The 20,437-nt window shown below is 34.5% G+C and overlaps 1 protein-coding gene across 1 annotated transcript in view; it reads left to right on the forward strand.

Annotated features, from left to right (window-relative positions):
* LOC150082872 (phosphoenolpyruvate carboxykinase, cytosolic [GTP]-like) overlaps positions 1-20,437 on the forward strand; it is a 129,329-nt gene that overhangs the window by 64,653 nt on the left and 44,239 nt on the right. Inside the window, exon 5 of the mRNA XM_090376884.1 lies at positions 14,262-14,449. Coding sequence (XP_090233010.1) covers positions 14,262-14,449 — 188 coding nt within the window. The remainder of the gene's footprint in view (positions 1-14,261; positions 14,450-20,437) is intronic.

Here is a 20,437-nt window from a genome sequence, read left to right on the forward strand (position 1 = left end):
TCTAGACAAATTATTGGAGGGGTGGACAAGTGATGTGGGAAGGTTTTTTTTTTGGCTGATGCTTTATAAGCTTGCTTCCTTGTATCATATGCCACTAATAGTAATAATAAGAATAATACTCTCTTGTTTTTTAAGTGTTGAGCATACTACATGAGTAACAGCACTTTAGGTCTGAGAAAGTCTTTTTTATTAGCCAGTGATATCATTTTAGCATAGCATAGCATAGCATCACATTGTACATAGTATAATAACTTGTGTGCAGGCAAACAGGAGCTGTATGCAGAATGAAGTTGTACATTGTTGCACTCATGTAGCTTAAAAGAAACATTACTCATCGCTACATGGCCAAATTTAAGATAGCAGATAATGAACATTATCCAGCAACTTGGATATCTGAGGCATGTCTCATTTTGTATGTATCCTGTGTTAATAGTAGAGTAATCTTCTGATTTATGAACATTTGATCTTAAGAACACACATTTTTTAAACCCTAAATTTTATTTACTAACTCAAAGCTCAACTTTAATGCTTTAGTATACTATATTCCAGGACACAAACCACAGCACCCCCACTGCAACTACTATGAAATCATATTAATATTTATACCACCTTACATATCATAGCACTACACAATAGTGTGCTTATTGTGTAGTGCTATGTTGTACTGTACTATCTATAGAAAATAAAGTTTTTTATGTCCATAAATTTGCATAATGCCAGTGTCTTCCTTGCATCATTGACCATTTTAACACCAATCACATTGTGGAAAAGAATTATTTTTTTATTTTTTATTTTTTTTTTAGGATCCATTCTTCTATTATACAGTGGGAAAATCATTCTATTTTACAAACTACTTTCCAAGAATGCATGGTGTTCATAAATCAGGAGATTACACAATGTTATATACTTTTGCTTACTCCTTCCATAGATACATGGGGTAAAAAAAAATTACCTTGGCGATTTTTAAGCTTCGTATCTGATTCTATCTTTGCTTTTGAGGGAGAGTATGAAGTTTGTATTAGCAGCAATAAAATCTCTTTTTATGTAGGGATTGTATGCATTGCTGAGCATGTTCTGGGCCAATCATACAGAAACTCTCAAAAAACATTCATAGAAAGTTGTTCATTCATGTTGTCTACCTTAGGGGAGGGTTGTCATAGGAGACATTTGCATCACCTCTGCCTGTTTTAGACAAAATGGATTCTGCTTATCATCATCTTCAGCTAGGTTTGATCCCCCTTCTCAATGAAAGCCTGTCTTAAGCTGTCATTACCCACTTTAATTCAAAGCATGCATTTATTTCCTCATTCCATCTCTGCCTTGGTCTTTGTTTTCTCTTTTTCAAGAACCAAGCATCACATAGTGCTAACTTACAAGTAGTCCACATGTTATCTTTGAGTGCAACGTGGTCAGCCTATGACCACTTTAGCTCACGGATATATGTCTTAAATTTCTGTCTGCTTCCTAATTCAAATTTTGCTATTTTTGTCCAATCTTGTAATTCCAAGAATTACAAGAAAAGATACCAGTTCAGTTTTGGATTATATGTTCTGAAAAAGCTGTAAAAAATTGGGTGATAAATGTCTCTGATGTCTCTTTCCATTCAGAATTTAGTGCTCTCTTTCTCTACCCATTGAAATAAAGGATACTACTCCATTATAAATATACTCTAATGTAAGCTCACTGTACTCTTCACGTGAAATTGAATAAGAAGCTTTCTCATAATCTGCAGGTGCTAGAGACACGATGACAGTTGAAATTCATTGCCTTTTTTCAATTACAGTGGATTCCGGTTATTTGGGCCACCGGTTAATCAGGGCAGCCGTTTATTTGGGACAAATCTTAAAAAACAGAAACCAATCGAGAAAATAGCTAGGGTTTACTTCGCTTAATTGGGACAGCATGCCGTTTAATCAGGGCACGAGACTGCAGCACTGGAAATTACCCTATGATTGTCTCCGACGGTACCACATGGTTCGGTCGAAATTCTGGAGGTCACAACCATAAAACAGTAAAAACAATTAGCAGTCACCTGTTTATTGGGCTTTTCTGTTAATGAAATCTATCATAAATGGACAGTAAACTCGATCTTACTGAATTTGCGATAATATCAACAGCTGGAATTCTGTGGGTTATTATGGTGAAATGTGTTTACAATTCCATGAAATCTTCAATCATATAAAAAAATTAATTTTCAGATCTTCTCTTCATTCCTATTTTTAAAGCTTTGTAACTCGTTACTCCATTCTCACTTGCGCGTATTGTGTTACTTGCAATTTGTGTGTGCCATGTTCTTTGTTATTGATTGCTTATCTTTTTACTGTTTTAAATTTTACCCCCCCCTGCCACAAATGTCAGTGAACAGAAATGTCAACTAGTTCGTATGTACATATTACAGTATGTATTAATTATTCCAATTATCACGTATATTCTTCTGATTTTCATGTCATTTAATTTTTTAATTGGTAAGGTAATAAAGGGTAAATTTGTGCTTAATATATCTTTGCTTTTATAGTCTGTGGATAATATTCCTCCTATTTTCGCTAATTAGAATAGCTGTTTAATAGAATTAAAATTCAATTCACAAACGTGATTACAATGACCGGCACTTACTGCACATCGTATGATGAACGGTACTTTACTATGTTGAGTTCGTTGTAACGTGATTTGATTGTACAGTGAACCAATTGTAAAGGGAGGAGTACATTGTATTTCTAACTATTTACGTGAAACTTCGGATAATTGGGGCAGCCACTTAATTGGGCCAAAATTCACTAGTCCCGATGTGTCTCAAATAACTGGAATGGACTGTATTTGATTTATGACATGCAGATATCTATGGTAGAGTATGCATTCCTGAATCCAGTTTGTTATCATGGTTATTGACAATCTGGAGTCCAGTCATTGTGTGATAATTCTGATGAAAATTTATATAACTGAGAAAATAGGTCAATTGGTTTCTTTTTTTTTTGATTTTTTGATTTGGTAGTTGTTGGCGCATTGGCTTCTGTGGCCATATTGCACCTCCCAAGGTTTTTGCAGTACTTTGATCCAAGCCCGAGGCGGGAATCGAACCCGCGACCTTTGGGTTGCCGGGCAGGTACTTTACCCACTCGGCTAGCCCGGTCGGCCAATTGGTTTCTGAGGTTCAACTGTTCTTCCCACCTGTGCAGGAGAACAATTATATCATTGTTCCACTCTAATTTAATTGAAGCATTTCCTATATACTTTATCAATAGCCTTGCCATTTCTTTACAGATTGGTATTTCTCCTAATTTAAATAACTGATTACCTACTGTTTTTGTTATTACATATCACAAACTACAATATATAAAAATGAGGAAACTATCATTTGATTCTGTTAGAACTTACTATGCATAAAAATATGATACTGTTTGAATTATCCTGATGATCATCATCCATTTATTAGTTACAACATGTTGGACTGTCTATCCAACATGTCGTAATATCAAATTTTGAGACAACAGGATTCTCTTCTTTTTTTCTTTTTTTTTTTTGATCTGGTGCCAGCTATTAGTTATTGTTGGGGATGGATTTATTCAATTATTGCCTTAGGACAGTTCTCTGAGACCTCAACTGAGTGGATTACTGGAATTAATTGTGATTAGCAATTTCTGAGGCAAATTTAATTTCTTTTTTATTTGGAATGAAACCTAACTTTTAATAATATGTATTGAGTTTCTGTCAGTGTGTAACCCTTCTCTAGGTAATATTATTGTAAATTGCTCCAGTCATTGATCTCCTTCATTGTGAACATGTTTTGGACTTCTCTAGTGAGATTGACACCCCATTGGAGAACTTCAAAACCATATATTCAGCCATCTGATTATAAATTCTGTCAGAACAGAATTCACCACAACCATTGAAAACAAAAGATATTCTTAACTCATGGACTTTATCGATGGGCCAATGCTATTTCGGATTTAATTGTTAACTTTATAAAGAAAGGCAGGACCAGGAATGGGAAACATACTCTCTCTTCTGTTGTCCAAGACATTCATATTTGGCTTTTAAAGACCAAGCTTTAAATCATACAGCCTCCTCTCCAGACCAACCTACCGAGTAAGATATTATTATTATTATTATTAGCCATATGGTGCAAGGAAGCCTGAGGCTTATGCTGCACCAGCCAAAAAAAAAAAATCCCAAGTTACCCTGAGAGTGAGAAAGAGACAGACAGAAGTAGAAAGGAATCGCCAAGAAAAAGAAGAATGATGATACACTTGGCACACCTCAGGACCCTGTGTGTGCCAAGCCCATACTCACCAGATGTGAGCCCTTGCAGTTAAATATGGGTGACATAATCAACATTTAGCCACACAGATATGATAAATTGCAGTATTTCCACACAGTGACCTCTGTCCCAACATAACTTTAAGAATAAACTTAAACAACATAGAAACTTGGCGTTCTTTTGCAAATTTCACTAGAAATGAAGTCTTTCCACAAGCATCTGCAGAAAACCTACTGACATGGGCAGGATACTAACTTTTTATAAAATCAATTCAGTAAAAAAGTATTCATCTTCAAAACTTAGCATTTAAGCAAATTCCAAGCAGATCTTGGACTTGAAATGAAATGTATTTATAGACAGTGGGTGTTTTAGCCTACCTTATTAACAATATAATTAAAACTTCCATAGAAAAGTTTTATAATCCCACAATGCAATCCAAAAAACTCAGCAGTGTTCAAAGACTATTAAAAACTGTCCTGGTAAAGTCCAATTTACAAATTGGAGACTATATTAAGTCTTTTATCAGACAAAGTACACCAAAATTGTTTGTTATGTAAATATGTAAGCAATACTAGGATTATAAGATCAGCAGGAGCGGATTAAGGTCGGTTGAGGCCCCGGGCGCAGAAGAAAATATTGGGCCCCTTAAAAAAAAAAGAGAGAGACGGGGAAAATAAAAATACATGTTAACCATTTTTTAAAATAAATAAAAAATATTATATACTATTAATGTTTTATTTCCAATAAAATTTGAATATAATATATGTATAATATAATTAATAATAGCATAATAATAACCACAAAGTTTTGAACTAATAGTTGAGCTAATATGTTCAACTAATTTGTTGGAGTTTTGCGTGGGCCCTTCAGAAGTCGGGGCCCAGGGCGTGCGCCGTTAAATCTGCCTCTGAAGATCAGATCTCCATATTCAACATGAGGTTTGAAGATCATAGCTGAAATTTTTTAAGAACATCCATTCTAGCAATAGATGACTGTAATAACAGGAGACTATATAAATAAGCATTCATGGATTTGGACAAGTGAAAATAATATTAACTGGAACCAAGGTTACACATTGGGAACCACATAATAATCACCAGGGACAATCCAGACAGTAGCACTCTGAGTATGAAAATATTTAGTGTTCTTTGTATATATAATAACTTCTAAAATAATCAAATGGTAGTTCACCCAGGTTATAATTTGTGACAGTACAACAGCAAAAATAATAGGAAGTAATTATTGATAAATAAAGCAGTAGAAATCTTATTCATAAATTAGTAATTATCAAAATTTTTATGTTACCCTAATTTAGAAATGATTCTTTAAATTTTATGCAGCAAATTTCTATGCAACAAATTATTTGTTGCATAGAAAATGTATATTTTTTCCTTTGAAATACAGTAAAACAGATTCCCTTACACTTACCATACAGAAAAATAGTTTCATTTCTATTTGGTAGAATATTAGAATTCTGTGCATCTTGAAATTCAAAGAGCCAATTAAATCAACCTTTGCTTGATATGAGTTCTCTGTACTTCTAAATTCACTATCTCCTCCTTTCTTTAACTGGTAATAGAATCAATCACAGATGATAATAGTTACACATTTTTCAAAGTGTTAGTGGTATTAAGTTATTGTTGGATGGTAACATATTGTGCTCCTTTTCTGTTGATGTATAATCTAATATCTATGTAATGCTTTAGAAAATGATATCAAGAGATTGCATGGAAATTAGAGGAGATGAAAACCCTCATTAATGTCTTTTTGTGTTGCAGTGGCACACCTAAAACGTTTTTTTATATTTTCTTGTATGTATCATTAAATATTCATTTCTTTTGAATATTTCTATATGTTATTATTGTCATGTTATGACATACTAACCACTAAATTTTTTTGCCCAAACTTCATATGATATGCAAGATATCCACATGTAAGTGTTTGTTTATATATTTATACCTACATATATAAGTATTTACATATTTATTTATTTATTTATTTATTTATACATAAGTTTATATTTTTATAAAATAGGATTTTTCCCCCCAATTAAACAAATGAATGGTAGATGTGTAAATGGTAAGTGTATTAGTTTTAAAAAATTTTATTTATATCTGTTGGACCACCTTTATTCAACTTTTCAGAACAGATATATGTTCAGAATAGCATAAGGTTTAGCATCTGAAGTATATAACAGTGTACAGAAATCATTATTGCCTTATATTTTTCAGCACTCTTTGTGAAGGGGAGTCCTGTTTAGCTTATAAAAATATCAGTTACACATGACAGGTCAGTGTTCTCCTCAGGACCTATTGAATAGGTGCACCGCCCTGGTGAATTTAACTGAGTGCCTGGCTAAAATTTAAGCGATTCTTGCAGTACCGTATAGTACTGCTCACTGATCTCAATCAATATTAATTCAAACATACTATGTGATCGAGGTCAATGCGACAGGAACATATAATGTTAAATTATGCAATTAATTTTTGCTCTGGATTGCTTAAGTCACATTTATAAATAACAGAAAATTTTATAATATTGTGAAGTAGTACACTTCCCCACCCAGCTACTTCATAATGCCTCCAGGCCGGCATAATATTCTGGGGAGAACACTGCAGATGATTTCATTCTGAATAAAGTCTGGTTGTTTTCAGCAATTTTCAAAATTAATTTGTAGCTCAAAATTTAGAATGCATAGTTATATGGAATAATCAACAGATAAAAAAATTACAAAAAATATATAATGCAGTGAAATTAATACAAAATATTTTAAGGTGTTTTGCTCATAGCTAGTACAGGGTGATTCAAAAGATGTTAACATTTGTAGGAGATAAACTTGTTCAATTTTGTGATTCAAAGCAAAAAAAAAAAAAAAAAAACCATTTCTGGCTGGTTTACTATTTTTGCTTACATAGTATTGTATACACCATTGTGCTGTGTTGAAATTGTTCCATTAAGCTGTTATACATGTTTCATGATATTTATCACACATGGGTGGTGTTGGGAGATATCAGTGGACAAGTTGATCCCCCATTCCAAAAAAATTAGTACTCATATCATCTTAGTAACTACTAATCTTTGTATTTTAACTTCATTGACGTCCCCTCCCCTGCTGCATGAGAATTCTTGATAATATACCTGACCCTCCCTCCCAACAATGAAAATTTCTGCCAACACATGGTCTCATTAAACTACAGTTATTTAAGATCAGATGGCCATGATTATGCCACTGCTTACACTGGCATAACATACACAAACACAGGTACACACATTGCAGGATTGAGCTCGTATGCTGTGACCAAAATGTATGGCCTGTTACTAACAGTTGTGATGTTATATTTATTGCTTAAAGTCAAATAATTACAACAGTATTGTAAACACATCTGATTGCAATGGCCATTGCAAGCATGAGGTGGTTGTGCTTGCCAATATACAGATTCACCATACACATTGAACTCATCTCTTTTTACTGCTATGGGAGGGTCTCTCCCCACTGCTTACACTGTCATTCTCTGCTTACTGTTAAAAATATTTTCATTGAATGTGCTCATTACCATTCAGCTAGAAACACACCTTTCTGATCACTGCTTAACCCATACAAACTGTTACAACTAAGTCATGTTATTGGAAATGAGGTCAATTTAGCAGTTTTTTACTTACCTAAAAATTATCAACTTATATGCCCACTTCTAAATGTTTTATTCCATATGGTTATCATCACTCTACAGTAAGGCGAAATTGGTTGAACAAATAAGGATTGGTTGAACAAACTAACAGTGAAAGTTTAATTGGCCACATTTTTTTCATTGATGAAATGGCTTTACAAGTATGTGTAAAGGTTAAGGTTAATCAACGTGATCTTGATGTTTGGGCAAATGAAAATATGAGTTTAATCAATGAGAGAGAGAGAGGGCGAGATACTTGCTTGAGTTAACAGAATCAGATATCTAGCCTTTTTTTTTTCCTTGCAGAAGCTACAGTTACAAACCTGCTTATCTTAGCATTAGCATTAGCATTAGTAGTGGCATATGATGCAAGAAAGCAAGCTTATGCAGCATCAGCAAAAAAAAACAAAAAAAAAAAAAACCCACTCCCATTTCACCCCTCCATTTGTTCGAAATACATGTCCAGCTGAGCCTTAAATTTATTTAGCATGAGATGGAAGTCTGTTCCACCAACCAACTACCCACTGGCTAAAGGCAAATTTCCGCACATCTATCCTACATCTGTCTTTCCTCAATTTGAATTTATGCCCTCTCAGGTGATTATTCTGAGCAAGAGGAGGAATCCCATCAGCATTGAGCATGCTCAAACCATTCACGGCTTTATACACCTCTATTAGATCACCTCGCCGGTGCCTGGTCTCCAGACACTGCAATTTGCAAAACTTAAGCCTTTCTTCGTAAGAGCAACCCTTTGTTCCATTCACTAATCTTGTTGCCCTTCTCTGTACTCATTCCAGCAGCTCTACATCCTTCTTGAAATGAGGCCTCCAGACCTGTATACAATACTCAAGGTGTGGCCTGACCATTGCCTTATACAAGGGAATAATCACCTCCTTATCCCTGCTAGAAAAATTCCTGTATATCACTGACAAGACACCATGAGCTACCCTTGCAGCCTGTCTGCACTGCTCAGAAAACTTCATATCTGCCTGCACAATTACCCCCAGGTCCTTTTCATTCTCTGCCTCTGTCAGTATAGTACCACAGAGTTGATACATTACTCTAGGGTTACTGTTTCCCATATGTAGTATTTTACATTTGTCAATGTTAAACTTCATTTGCCACCTCTCAGCCCATCTGCTCAACCTTTCCAGATCCTGTTGCAGCAGCATACTGTCAGTTATGTCCTTAACAACCCTGCCAACCTTTGTATCGTTTGCAAACTTGGACATTAAGCTTGATATACCATCATCAATATCATTTATAAATACAGAAAACAACAATGGACCCAACAGTTTACCCTGAGGGACACCACTAATAACATTAGTCCACAATGAGCAGTGTCCATTGATTACCACTCTCTCTGTCTTCTCGCTCTCTACCATCCCTTTATCCATAGCAGCAATTTGCCTCCAATGCCAGACTGCTCCAATTTGTGCAGCAGTCTTCCATGCGCAACAGTATCAAAAACCTTTCTAAGATCCAAATATATAATATCAAAGTTATTCCCTGCATTCAGTTTTTTTGTGACTACATCATAGTATCCAATCAAATTGGTCAGGCAAGACTTTCCTTTAACAAAAACATGCTGTGTTCGAGCTATAACTAAAGTCTTGTCTAGATGATCCTGCAGTGCTTCTTTAACCAGTGCCTCCATTAATTTTCCTGGTACAGAAGCTAAACTCACAGGTCTATAATTACTTGTGTCAGCCTTTGAGCCTCCTTTGTGAATTGGGGTCACATTTGCACATCTCCAGTCTATGGGTACTTCCCCTAAGTCCAAAGAAGCTCTCATAATTATGGATGGCTAAGGGTTTGCTTACTTCCTTTTCTGCCTCCTTTAATATAAATGGATAGATCCCATCAACCCTGGGTGCCTTTTTTTATGTTTATCCTCAACAATTTCTCCTCCACTTTCCTCTCAGTTATTACAAAATCATCTAGCTCACTGTCAGAGTTTACTTCACATCTGGCATTCCCCTTCCTGAATAACTCCCCATGTGTGATGGTAGATGCAAAATACCATATTTCCCCATGTATAAGATGCTCCTATGTATAAGACGCACCTTAATTTTGGGGCCCGAAATTTGAAAAAAAATGTATTACATAAAGTTATTGAACTCAAGTTTTATTCATCATAAAATTCATACAACTCCTCATCACTGTCAAAACTCCCATCCATTAGCTTGTCCTCATCTGTGTCTGATGACGAATCACTGTCTTCATATATTGCCTCATCCTCAGTTCCATCTATGGCATTTGAAATTCCACACTTCTTAAATGACTTGACAACGATCTCAATCTTGATATTATCCCAGGAACTTTTCACCCAGGTACAAACTTCTCCAATAGTTGGTTTCTTCACTCTTCCTGCTGATGTCAAATTGTCCGCAGAAGACTTCATCCATTGGTTCCATTCGTCTCTCATGGCAGCTTTGAAGGGTTTGTTAATGCTGACATCAAGTGGTTGGAGCTGGGATGTCAAGCCTCCAGGTATGATGGCAAGTTTTGTTTTTTGCTCTGCAGCAATCTTCTTTGTGTTTTTTGTTATGTGTGCCCTGAACTGATCAAGCACCAATAGGGCAGGTTTGCATAAGAGCCAACCTAGTCTCCTGCTCCAAACTTTCTCAAACCAGATCTTCATCTCATCCTGATCCATCCAACCCTTGTCATGAACGTGGACAATCACTCCTCGAGGAATATCGTCTTTTGGCATTGTTTTGCGTTTGAAAATCAGCATAGGAGGCAGTTTGGTTCTGTCGGCACAACAAGCTAGAACAACTGTATAATGGCTCTTTTCATGTCCACTTGTTTGCACAGTTACAGTTTTCACCCCCTTCTTATCAACAGTTCTATTACTTGGGACATCAAATTGAAGGAGGACTTTGTCCATATTTGCAGTCTGTCCCAACTCAAACTGATGTGTCTTCCGACATTGGATGACAAAACGATGAAATTCAAGGACCTTCTGTTCATAGCTTTCAGGCATCTTTTGGACAAGTCTGGTGCACGTACGCATGCTTAGTCCATTCCGTTTCATGAACCTGAAGCACCAACTGTGTCCTCCTTTGAAATCAGTAACTTCTTTTTCATCAGTAATTCTTCTTGCCTAATGCTGAACCATCTTTGTGGACACAGGAATTCCAATTGCCCTTTGCTCTTCAATCCATATCTTCAATTTCCTCTCTAAATCAGGCTATTTTGCTGATTTGCCTCTCACGGCCTTCTTCTGCCGTGGTGTTTTCAGTAGGGTTTCTTCTTTCCGTAGCCAGTCTCTGATTGTTTTCTCAGTTGGAGGAGGACCAAACTTATGTTCAGCAGCACTATTTATCATTCACTTTTGCAAACTAGATCACTTTTAACTTGAATTCAGCACTGTACGAAAATATTTTCTGAGCCATTTCTGGGCAGAACGTGGCGAAACGTAACCTAATATACCAGTAACAAGTGCAAAACAATGAGCGCAAAGACAACAAGCACGAAAAAGTGTGAAATGAAGTAAAAAAATCTACAACCACTGTATAAGATGCACCCAGTTTTTAGACCCCAAATTTTTCGAAAAAGGTGCGTCTTATACATGGGGAAATATGGTACTGATTTAGTTTGTTAGCCACCTGAGCAGGATCATCAACAGTTGAACCATCAATATCCAGTGGACCAATCTGATTCATCCCTTTCCTTGTAGAGTTTACATGGGTAAAGATCTCTTTTCTGTTTTTCTTTGCATCCTTTGCCAAGGATTTCTCATAATCTGTCTTTGCCTGCCTAATCTCCTTTGTGACTTGGTTACAGACCAGCTTATATCTATCATAGGTTTCCATGTCACCCATTAATTTATATGTATCCCATGCAATTTTTCTTCTCTGCCATATGTCTCATTAGTTCATCTGACATCCATTTAGGCCTAAACCTTGAACAATATTTCTTAGTTGGTATGTAAAGCCTAGTAGCTTCCAAGATAATTTCTTTGAAAACTTCCCATTTTGAATTTGCTGTTGGTAACATCATTAGTTGGTCCCACTGTATACAATTTAAATACTGTCTCAGACCATCATAGTCGCCTTTACGAAAGCAAAAACCCTTCCCTTTACCCCTGATGGTAGTTACCTCTTTGAGTAAATCCCCCTTCAGCACACTGTGATCACTGTCACCTAGTGGTTCCTTTATCTGCAGATTCTTAATGCATGAAGAATCATTACTGATAATCAGATCAAGAGTATTACTTCCTCTAGTTGCCTCCCAAACATGCTGATATAGAAAACAATCATCCAATAAATCCACAAAAGCCTTGCTAGTGTGTGAGTGACCAACCCACAAATTCCAGTCAATATCTGGGAAATTAAAATCCCCCATTATAAGACTCTCTGATTTACTGGCCCACTCTATTTCCCTGTAAAACATGCTTCAGCAGTATATATAGAGTCCCAGTTTCTCTTTGATGAAATTCTCAACATTGTCATCTTTCAGTAAGATGGGGTTCATTATTATCAAGCAAACAATATTGGAACATACTTAAAATCACTTGATCAATTCAGTGATCTCAAAATCTCCAGATTAATCGTAGTATAAAAATACCTTGAGTTCCGTGATCTCCAGATGAAACCTTTAGATCTTATAGCACGAGGTTTTATAAAGTCTGTAGGTTTACAAACCAAGAGCTAGTGATATCAGCAAAAAATAAAAACATAACTCCATAACTTCTAGGGAGTGTGTTCTGCAATACAGATGACAGACTTGAGATGTGCATAAAGACTAATGGTGCTTGTATCAAAAGTAATGCTTAAGTTTTATTAATAAATTTACATTTGGTTATAATATTTCCTTAGTTTTCCTGAATTATTAGTATTTCTGCAAAAGAAGTAGAAACTTATAGACACTTTTGTATAATTAATTTTTTTGTCACAGTTATAAAAAATAAGTATATTTAATGTAACTTCAATTAAATTGGGTATTTAGCTACTTTTGTAAGAATATCATTAAAGCAATGAGATTAGTGCCATGTATTGAAAGCTACCAATTATATTATATAACTAACAAGGTAAATAAAAAATTGTGATGTTCTTTACATTATACATTATCATTCTAACTTTAGCTGTTCAAGAGACTTTTGGGAGCCCTTCCTTTTTTCGGTATATTGGCATTTCAAAATCTCATTAAAAATGTGAGTTTTATATGCTGAAAGATTTAATGAACGAATTATTACTGTGGTATAATGGACCTGTTAATAACTTGGACTTCCATTGAAGTTAATTCTTTCAATAGTTCTGTCTGAATATTTATCAGTATTTTTGATTAAAGGCATGAGAAACAACACCTTGTATTCTTTCATATCTTTTTATACTTCCATATGTTGGTAATGCAGATGTATATTCTATGAGACCATCAAACCTAACTCTGAAACACATCTTATGATAATGATGATGTGTATAAAAATGTATCCTTAAATTTGTAATACATCTTCTTGGTTTTAGTCTGGTATTTTAGCAGATTACCACATATTCTATTGCTTTTGCATTTATGTTCTTTCATTTCAGAAATCATTGGATATTCTAAATGACTAATGCTGCACATTTGAAATGGAATCTTTTGATTCATCCTAAAACAGCTGAAAAATTATCAGAGGCACACCTGCTTTTCTGCCAGTAAATCTGTCATTAAAGCAGCTACACTATGAAAGCATTTTTCAACATTTTACATTTTTATTAGAAATATGTATATACATAGGCTTTTTTATTAGCTGGTGATATCAGCAAAAAAATAAAAACATAACTCTGTAGCTTCTGGGGAGTGTGTTCTGCACTGCAGCTGACAGACTTGATGTGCATAAACATCTCAAGTCTGTCAGCTGCATTGCAGAACATATTATTCATTTTTGTGTTATCCAAGAATTGTTTCAAAGACATTCCCCCCCCCCCAATTTGGAACATAAATCTTTTAACTCTCTCTCTCTCTCTCTCTCTGTCTCTCTCTCTCTCTCTCTCTCTCTCTTCATAATGCATTGGTAATTATTACAGGAGCAGGAGCTTTTTTTTAATGCTTTGTGAAATTTATTTTGAGTAGTTTTACTCTTTTTCTGAATACATTTGAGTATTCAAAGTATTAAACTAAAGTGCAAATAAATTTGCATTAGCATTTATATGGTACTTTTTTTCACTTGTGCACATTTGTTTCAGTTCTGAAAGCTTGGCTGTAGCATATGCTATGTATGGTTTCTGTGTGAGACTACAGATACACCTTTCTGTTATTATGAATAATAATCATAATAACAGAAAGTTATTATGATTATTATGAATAATCATAATAACAGTAATTAACTTTAATTTTTTTTCTGCCTTTCCTAGCCACACCTATAAATAACTGGCCCTGCAATCCACTGAAAACCATCATCGCTCATATTCCAGAACACAATGAAATTTATTCATTTGGTAGTGGATATGGTGGAAATTCCCTTCTTGGGAAAAAATGTTTTGCTCTGAGACTTGGCTCTATCCAGGCTAAAAGAGAAGGCTGGTTGGCAGAGCATATGCTGGTAAGTTGTAGGCATACACATCTAAGTATAAATAAATTATAAGGGCTGTATTAGAGTTATAAAGCATATAAAAAGGCATTCACTTACTTGCCTATACATGAATGCTATGAATATAGTAAATAACCTTGATGATTTTTAATTATTGACTAAATCATCTGACCTAATAGGAATATCAGAAATATGGTGTTGTTCTGATATAAGGTTTGGTTTGGTTTTTAATGGTGCATTGGCATCTGATATAAGGAATACAGAATTTGAATACCATGTGCAACATGCATAGAAAGGACAGTGACAGAAGGGAGGGATTATGTTTTTGATAAGAAGCATATAGACTGTAGAATATGAGAACTGTCATCATAACAGAGTCACTTGGCATCGATAACAAACATAAATATGGAAAAGCAAAATTGAGTGTGGATGTATGCTATAGATCAAATGATTTTGATAAATATAATGATTATTGATCTACACAAAGTTGGCAAGCAGATCAAAATATCATATGAGAGCCTTTAATTTACTTGCAGGTAACATTATATTTTAAAGACTAGCTGTGTTGCTGCTTTCTGTGCCATTGTTTCAGAGATTCCATGCGAGAAAGCAGTATTCTTGACCTGGCTCATTGGTATGTTGTTGGAACAGACTCAGTTGTGCTCACACAAACCTACTATTAGATTTTGGATGGTTTGCCAATCCCACTGAGACCATTAAGTATGTGTAAAGACCAGTTAGTTTTGTGTTTTGTCATCTTTGATGAAGTGCTACTAGCAATGATAATTTTAAAGTCACATCAAGAAATCTTCAGTGGGCATAAACTCTCACATAGCAGTCATTAACATGACTATACATTGTAAGTAATAGTCATCTTTCTTTTGTGGAATGTTGAAAGGCCAGATGAATATAATGGGACAACATTAGAGAGCCTATTATTAATTATATAGTGAGCTCATTATTAATTGACAGCAAAACCCCACTGATCTGGTTATTACTAAGGATTCATCAGAAATTATAAATCTTTGTGTAAAGTAACTACTATCAAGAAACAATCATCACTTATTAATATGGAATATATCCAAAGAAATAACTGTTATCAAGAAGGTGGAGGGGCTATTACAATGTCAGCAAGAATTGTTTGAGTTGCATTCAATGGGATTATTTGATAAATCTAACAAGTGCTAAATATGAAATAAACAAAAAAAGTAATTCTAGAAGTTACTAATTTTTGTGTACCATTAAAAAGCCTCAAATGCTTCTAACTTAAAGGCATGGATGAGTTTAAATTATCAAGAGAATTTGTGACAGCATGACTTGTCCTCCTGCAGAACTTGGAGCTGCATGATGTCCCGGCAAAGTAAGAAGTTTTCCATCTGTAGTAAGTTTATAAACATATTATTTATTGCATATTTACTTAATTTCAGACATTTGTACATCATTATGTGACTGATGTCTATATAATATTCTCTGACTCTTGTATTTGATTCCTATGGTGGTTATTCATATTATTCAATTTCTTATTCACATTATGTCTACCTTATGTATGCTTCTTAAAACTTTTCTAGAATTATTCACAGCAACTTGCCAGCTGAATATAATTAAATTACTAATGTTCCAAAGACATTTTTGATTATTATTATTATTATTATTATTGCAGACATCTTGCAAAGCACTTAGGTCATAACAGATGATGATTTGGTGGAAGGGGAGAAATTATCTGCAATTTTCATTAATGAATGATGAAAGAAGTTCCTAAATTCCTTTCTTCCAGGGCTTCCCCTTTCTCCTCCCTGAAAAATAGCTGAGCGATCTCGCTTTGAGTACTACAATAAGTATAAATTAGTCTGTAGTAAAGTTAATGTAGCCAGGTGGGAAGGAACAGCAGTGCTTAGCACATGCTTCTTGATTAGACCGGGGTTCGAGTCCGTCACCACCAAATACGGAAGATGCAGAAAGGTCAGGGAATGACCATCGCATATTCCCGGAGCAATATGGTCTTAGTTGCTAATGCTCCTAAAAACCAAATAACAAACAAACAGTAAAGTTAATCAGATAGTTAGGCATGGCAGGTAGACTACTACCAGAAGGTTTGGCAAATGGAATTAAGAACAACAGTAAAGAATTCATGTGCATAAGAAGAAAAGAGCAGAACTATATTGGCTCATCACAGGATAGCAGCAACAACATTACAGACAATCATAAGTGAATGCCTAATTTGCTTAATGGATTTTTTGCATTGGCATTCATTTGAGAAGTTTTTAATATGAAGAGTACTATTGACTTGGCTAAATATTTACTGGAAATTGAATGATTTTGCATTCATTAAAAAGAATTCAAAGAGAAATTGCTATATGTAAAAATAAACATGACACTAGGAGCTGATGTTATCAATCTAGTTATATTAAAGAAAGAAGGAGAGCTCATCAAGCTCAACTATAATAATGGTAGTGCCATTTTACTTAGGAACAGTATATATTGGGGACATAGATATTTTTGTTTAGTAGTTCTAAGGATTAAAGGGGTAACTACAGACCTGTACATTTGACTTTTGTGACAGGACAAATTATGGAGGTGTATAGTTAAGGATGTGATTCGGGTCATCCAGGGAGGAATATAATTATAGAAAAATCACACTACGGCTTTGTTAAGGATAAATTTTGTAACCAGTCTGATTAACTGCATTAATGTTATTACGAAGGACGCAACAAACAATTTTGATATAATTTAATTAGAATTTACAGTTTTTGATAAAGTCTCATATGAGTATCTTTTATATAAACTGTAGTGGTGTAGTATTAGAGGTATGCTACTGCAGTTCATAAATGGATAATTGAATGATAGAAGACAGAGAATGGTTATAAATAACCATTGCTCTTCAGGGACTACTGTCAAGAATGGGGTTCACTATGTTTAGTGCTTGGCCATGTATTGTTTCTGATATTTGTTAATGATGCTGATAAAGGAGTTGTAAGCTTAATGTCAAAAGGTAACAGATAGTGTAACAGTGAGCGGGACAGTTATTATTATTATTGCAATAGATTTACCAACATACAAATAATATCTACAAATGCTTATTTTATAACAAATTACCACTCTGATCCTTGTTAGTGAAAGGAGTCTGGTACTTTAGGTACTTCAGTTACTTTCTTGTTTTGAGTTGAGGTTCTGGTGTCACATCATAGTAAATTCTTCTATTTGAATTGATTAAGCTACTTAAGTTTTTTTTTTTTCTGTCATTATATGTGCTATCTGGAGATTATGACTCTCAACAATATTTCAGGGACTTTTGTCAAGAATGGGGTCACACCATGTTTAGTATTTGGCCCTATATTGTTTCTGATATTTTTTAATGACACTAATAAAGGAGTTGTAAGCTTGATGTCAAAAGGTAACAGATAATGTAACAGTGGGCAGGACAGCTGTTATTATTATAGGCTTGTTTAGAAACTTTAATGTTTTAATTACACTAATGAAATTAAAGCAAGCTGTTATAATGCACTATATGGAAGGTTTGCTCTGCTCTGCTACTGTCTAAGTTATATCTTGTATAAAAATTTGTTATTCTTAGTGTGATTAAAAATACATAATAGGTTAGTGAAATAAATGTATTTTTAATCCATTATATGAATATAAAAAAATCTATGGTGCAAAAAAGTGATTTTATTTTTTCAGTATAGTTGATAATAACATCTAATGTATCTTTTATACTTTGGTTAGCTCATAATAATATAAGTTAAAAATTTGTATAATGTGTGTAATCTCTATTTATTATTATTAGTAGTAGTGGCATATGATGCAAGAAAGCAAGCTTATAAAACATCAGCAAAAAAAAATGCCCTCCCACATCTGTCCATCCACTCCAATAATTTGTCTAGTTTTTCCTTGAATTTATTTAAACTGCCCACCTCAGCAACAACAGATGAAAGTTTGTTCCAACAATTAACCACCCCCTGGCTGAAGGCAAACCTCCAAACATCTATCCTGCAATCATCCTTCCTCAATTTCAATTTATGCCCCCTCTGTGTAGTCTGAGCAAGAGCAAGAGCAAGAATGCCATCAGCATTGAGCTTACCCAATCCATTCAAAGCATTAAACACCTCAATCAGATCACCTTGCAAGTGCTTAGTTTCCAGGCACTGCAATTTGTTGAACTAAAGCCTTTTTTGGTAAGGCGACCCTTTTTTTCCCTTCCCCAATCTCATTACTCTACTCTGCATCTGTTCCATCAGATCTATATCCTTCCTAAATGAGGCTTCTAGACGTGTATGCAGTACTGAAGATGTGCCCTAACCATTGCCTTATACAATGGGATAATCACTTCCTTATCCCTGCTAGCAAAGTTCCTGTATATTATAAACAAAATCCCATTAGCTGTCCTTGCAGCCTGTCTGCATTATTGCTGAGAACTTTATATCTGACTGCACAATTACCCTAAGGTCTATTTTTTTATACTACCCTGAGTGTAGTATTACACAGTTGGTACATTAATCTGGGATTACTGTTACCCATATGCAGAGGCACCTCCATAGCCAGGTGGGAAGGAGCAGCATTGCGTAGCACACGCTTCTTGATTAGACCGGGGTTCGAGCCCTTCACCACCAAATATGGAGGATGCGGAAAGGTCAGGGAATGACCACCGCATATTCCGGAGCAAAATGGCCTTAGTTGCTAATGCTCCTAAAATCCAAATAACAAACAAACAAAAAACAAACCCATATGCAGTACCTTGTATACATCAGTGTTAAACTTCAACTGCCATATATATGTAAAAGTATATTTATATATGCTATAAATATGTAAAAGCTTGAGATCCAAGGTTCATAAATACATCAAAATGTTTTAGGTATCGGCTAGGTGATATATATATGTTTATCTTAAATCCATTCATTTAGCCTAGAGAAAGGGATCTTCTCCATTAAAAAAACTTTTGGTTTACTTAATAAAAGGGTATGTAGCCTTTACAATTGATTTTGTTAGCACAATATATGTAGTCATATACTTATACAATGAAATGTAAACACAAATACAATACAGTAATATTCAAGGTACATTTAAACATGAATAATATATAGAGAAATTTAGCTGATTTATAGAGCTTCTTCTCTTATACAGAGAAATTTAAGGTGTAAGAAATTTTCCAGATTATTTTATTGTAATTGATTTAATAAATTCATATTAAAGATAATATACTACAGTTCATTAAGTCTTAAAGCTCAGTAAATTTATATGATTCTAGTGATACACCTTTTGTTATTTTTATAAATTTTTTTAGTAAATGTATCTTGTAGTTGATGAAGCATTAAGTATTTGCAAACCAAACTTAATCTTTTAAAAGATCCTCCTTTAAATTTATTTGTTTCATGTTTTGCGTTAATTTGATTATGTAGTTTTAACTGTATTTTCATTAATTGACATTAGGCTAATCTTGTGGTTATTGCCTTAAAACAAAATAGTTAAATAGTAGTTTATTCTTTAAAAATAAGTTTCAAAACTCATATAAATTTCCATTTCTTTGCATAGAATCATTATAATGCTTGTCACTGTTTTTGTATGAGTACATTTGCCATAGAAACCTAGAGCTGCACCACCAAATACAGAGGATGCGGAAAGGTTAGGGAATGACCACCGCATATTCCCGGAGCAATATGGCCTTAGTTGGCTAATGCTCCTAAAAACCAAATAACAAAACTAAAAAACAAACAAACAACCTAGAGCTGCCATGGCAGAGTGAATCTGTCATTTGTTAACTATTCACTGTATTAAAAGATTAAATGCACAAGCCATAATTTCATATGGGTTTAAATTAATTATATAGTATCGGTGTAGATAATTTAAACCCACATGGAATTATGCCTTGTGCATTTAATCTTTTAATACAGTACCATTTTGTTCACCATTTGGCATCTCTCATATTGTGGAAGTGACTTCGCAACTGTGATGGCATATTTGCATATACCAGGGTACCTGCTCACCCACTGATGAAAGGCCAACAAGCTT

This window comes from Mastigoproctus giganteus, chromosome 7, assembly GCF_048544385.1.
Source record: "Mastigoproctus giganteus isolate SK-2022 chromosome 7, ASM4854438v1, whole genome shotgun sequence".
Classification (NCBI taxonomy): Eukaryota; Metazoa; Arthropoda; class Arachnida; order Uropygi; family Thelyphonidae; genus Mastigoproctus; species Mastigoproctus giganteus.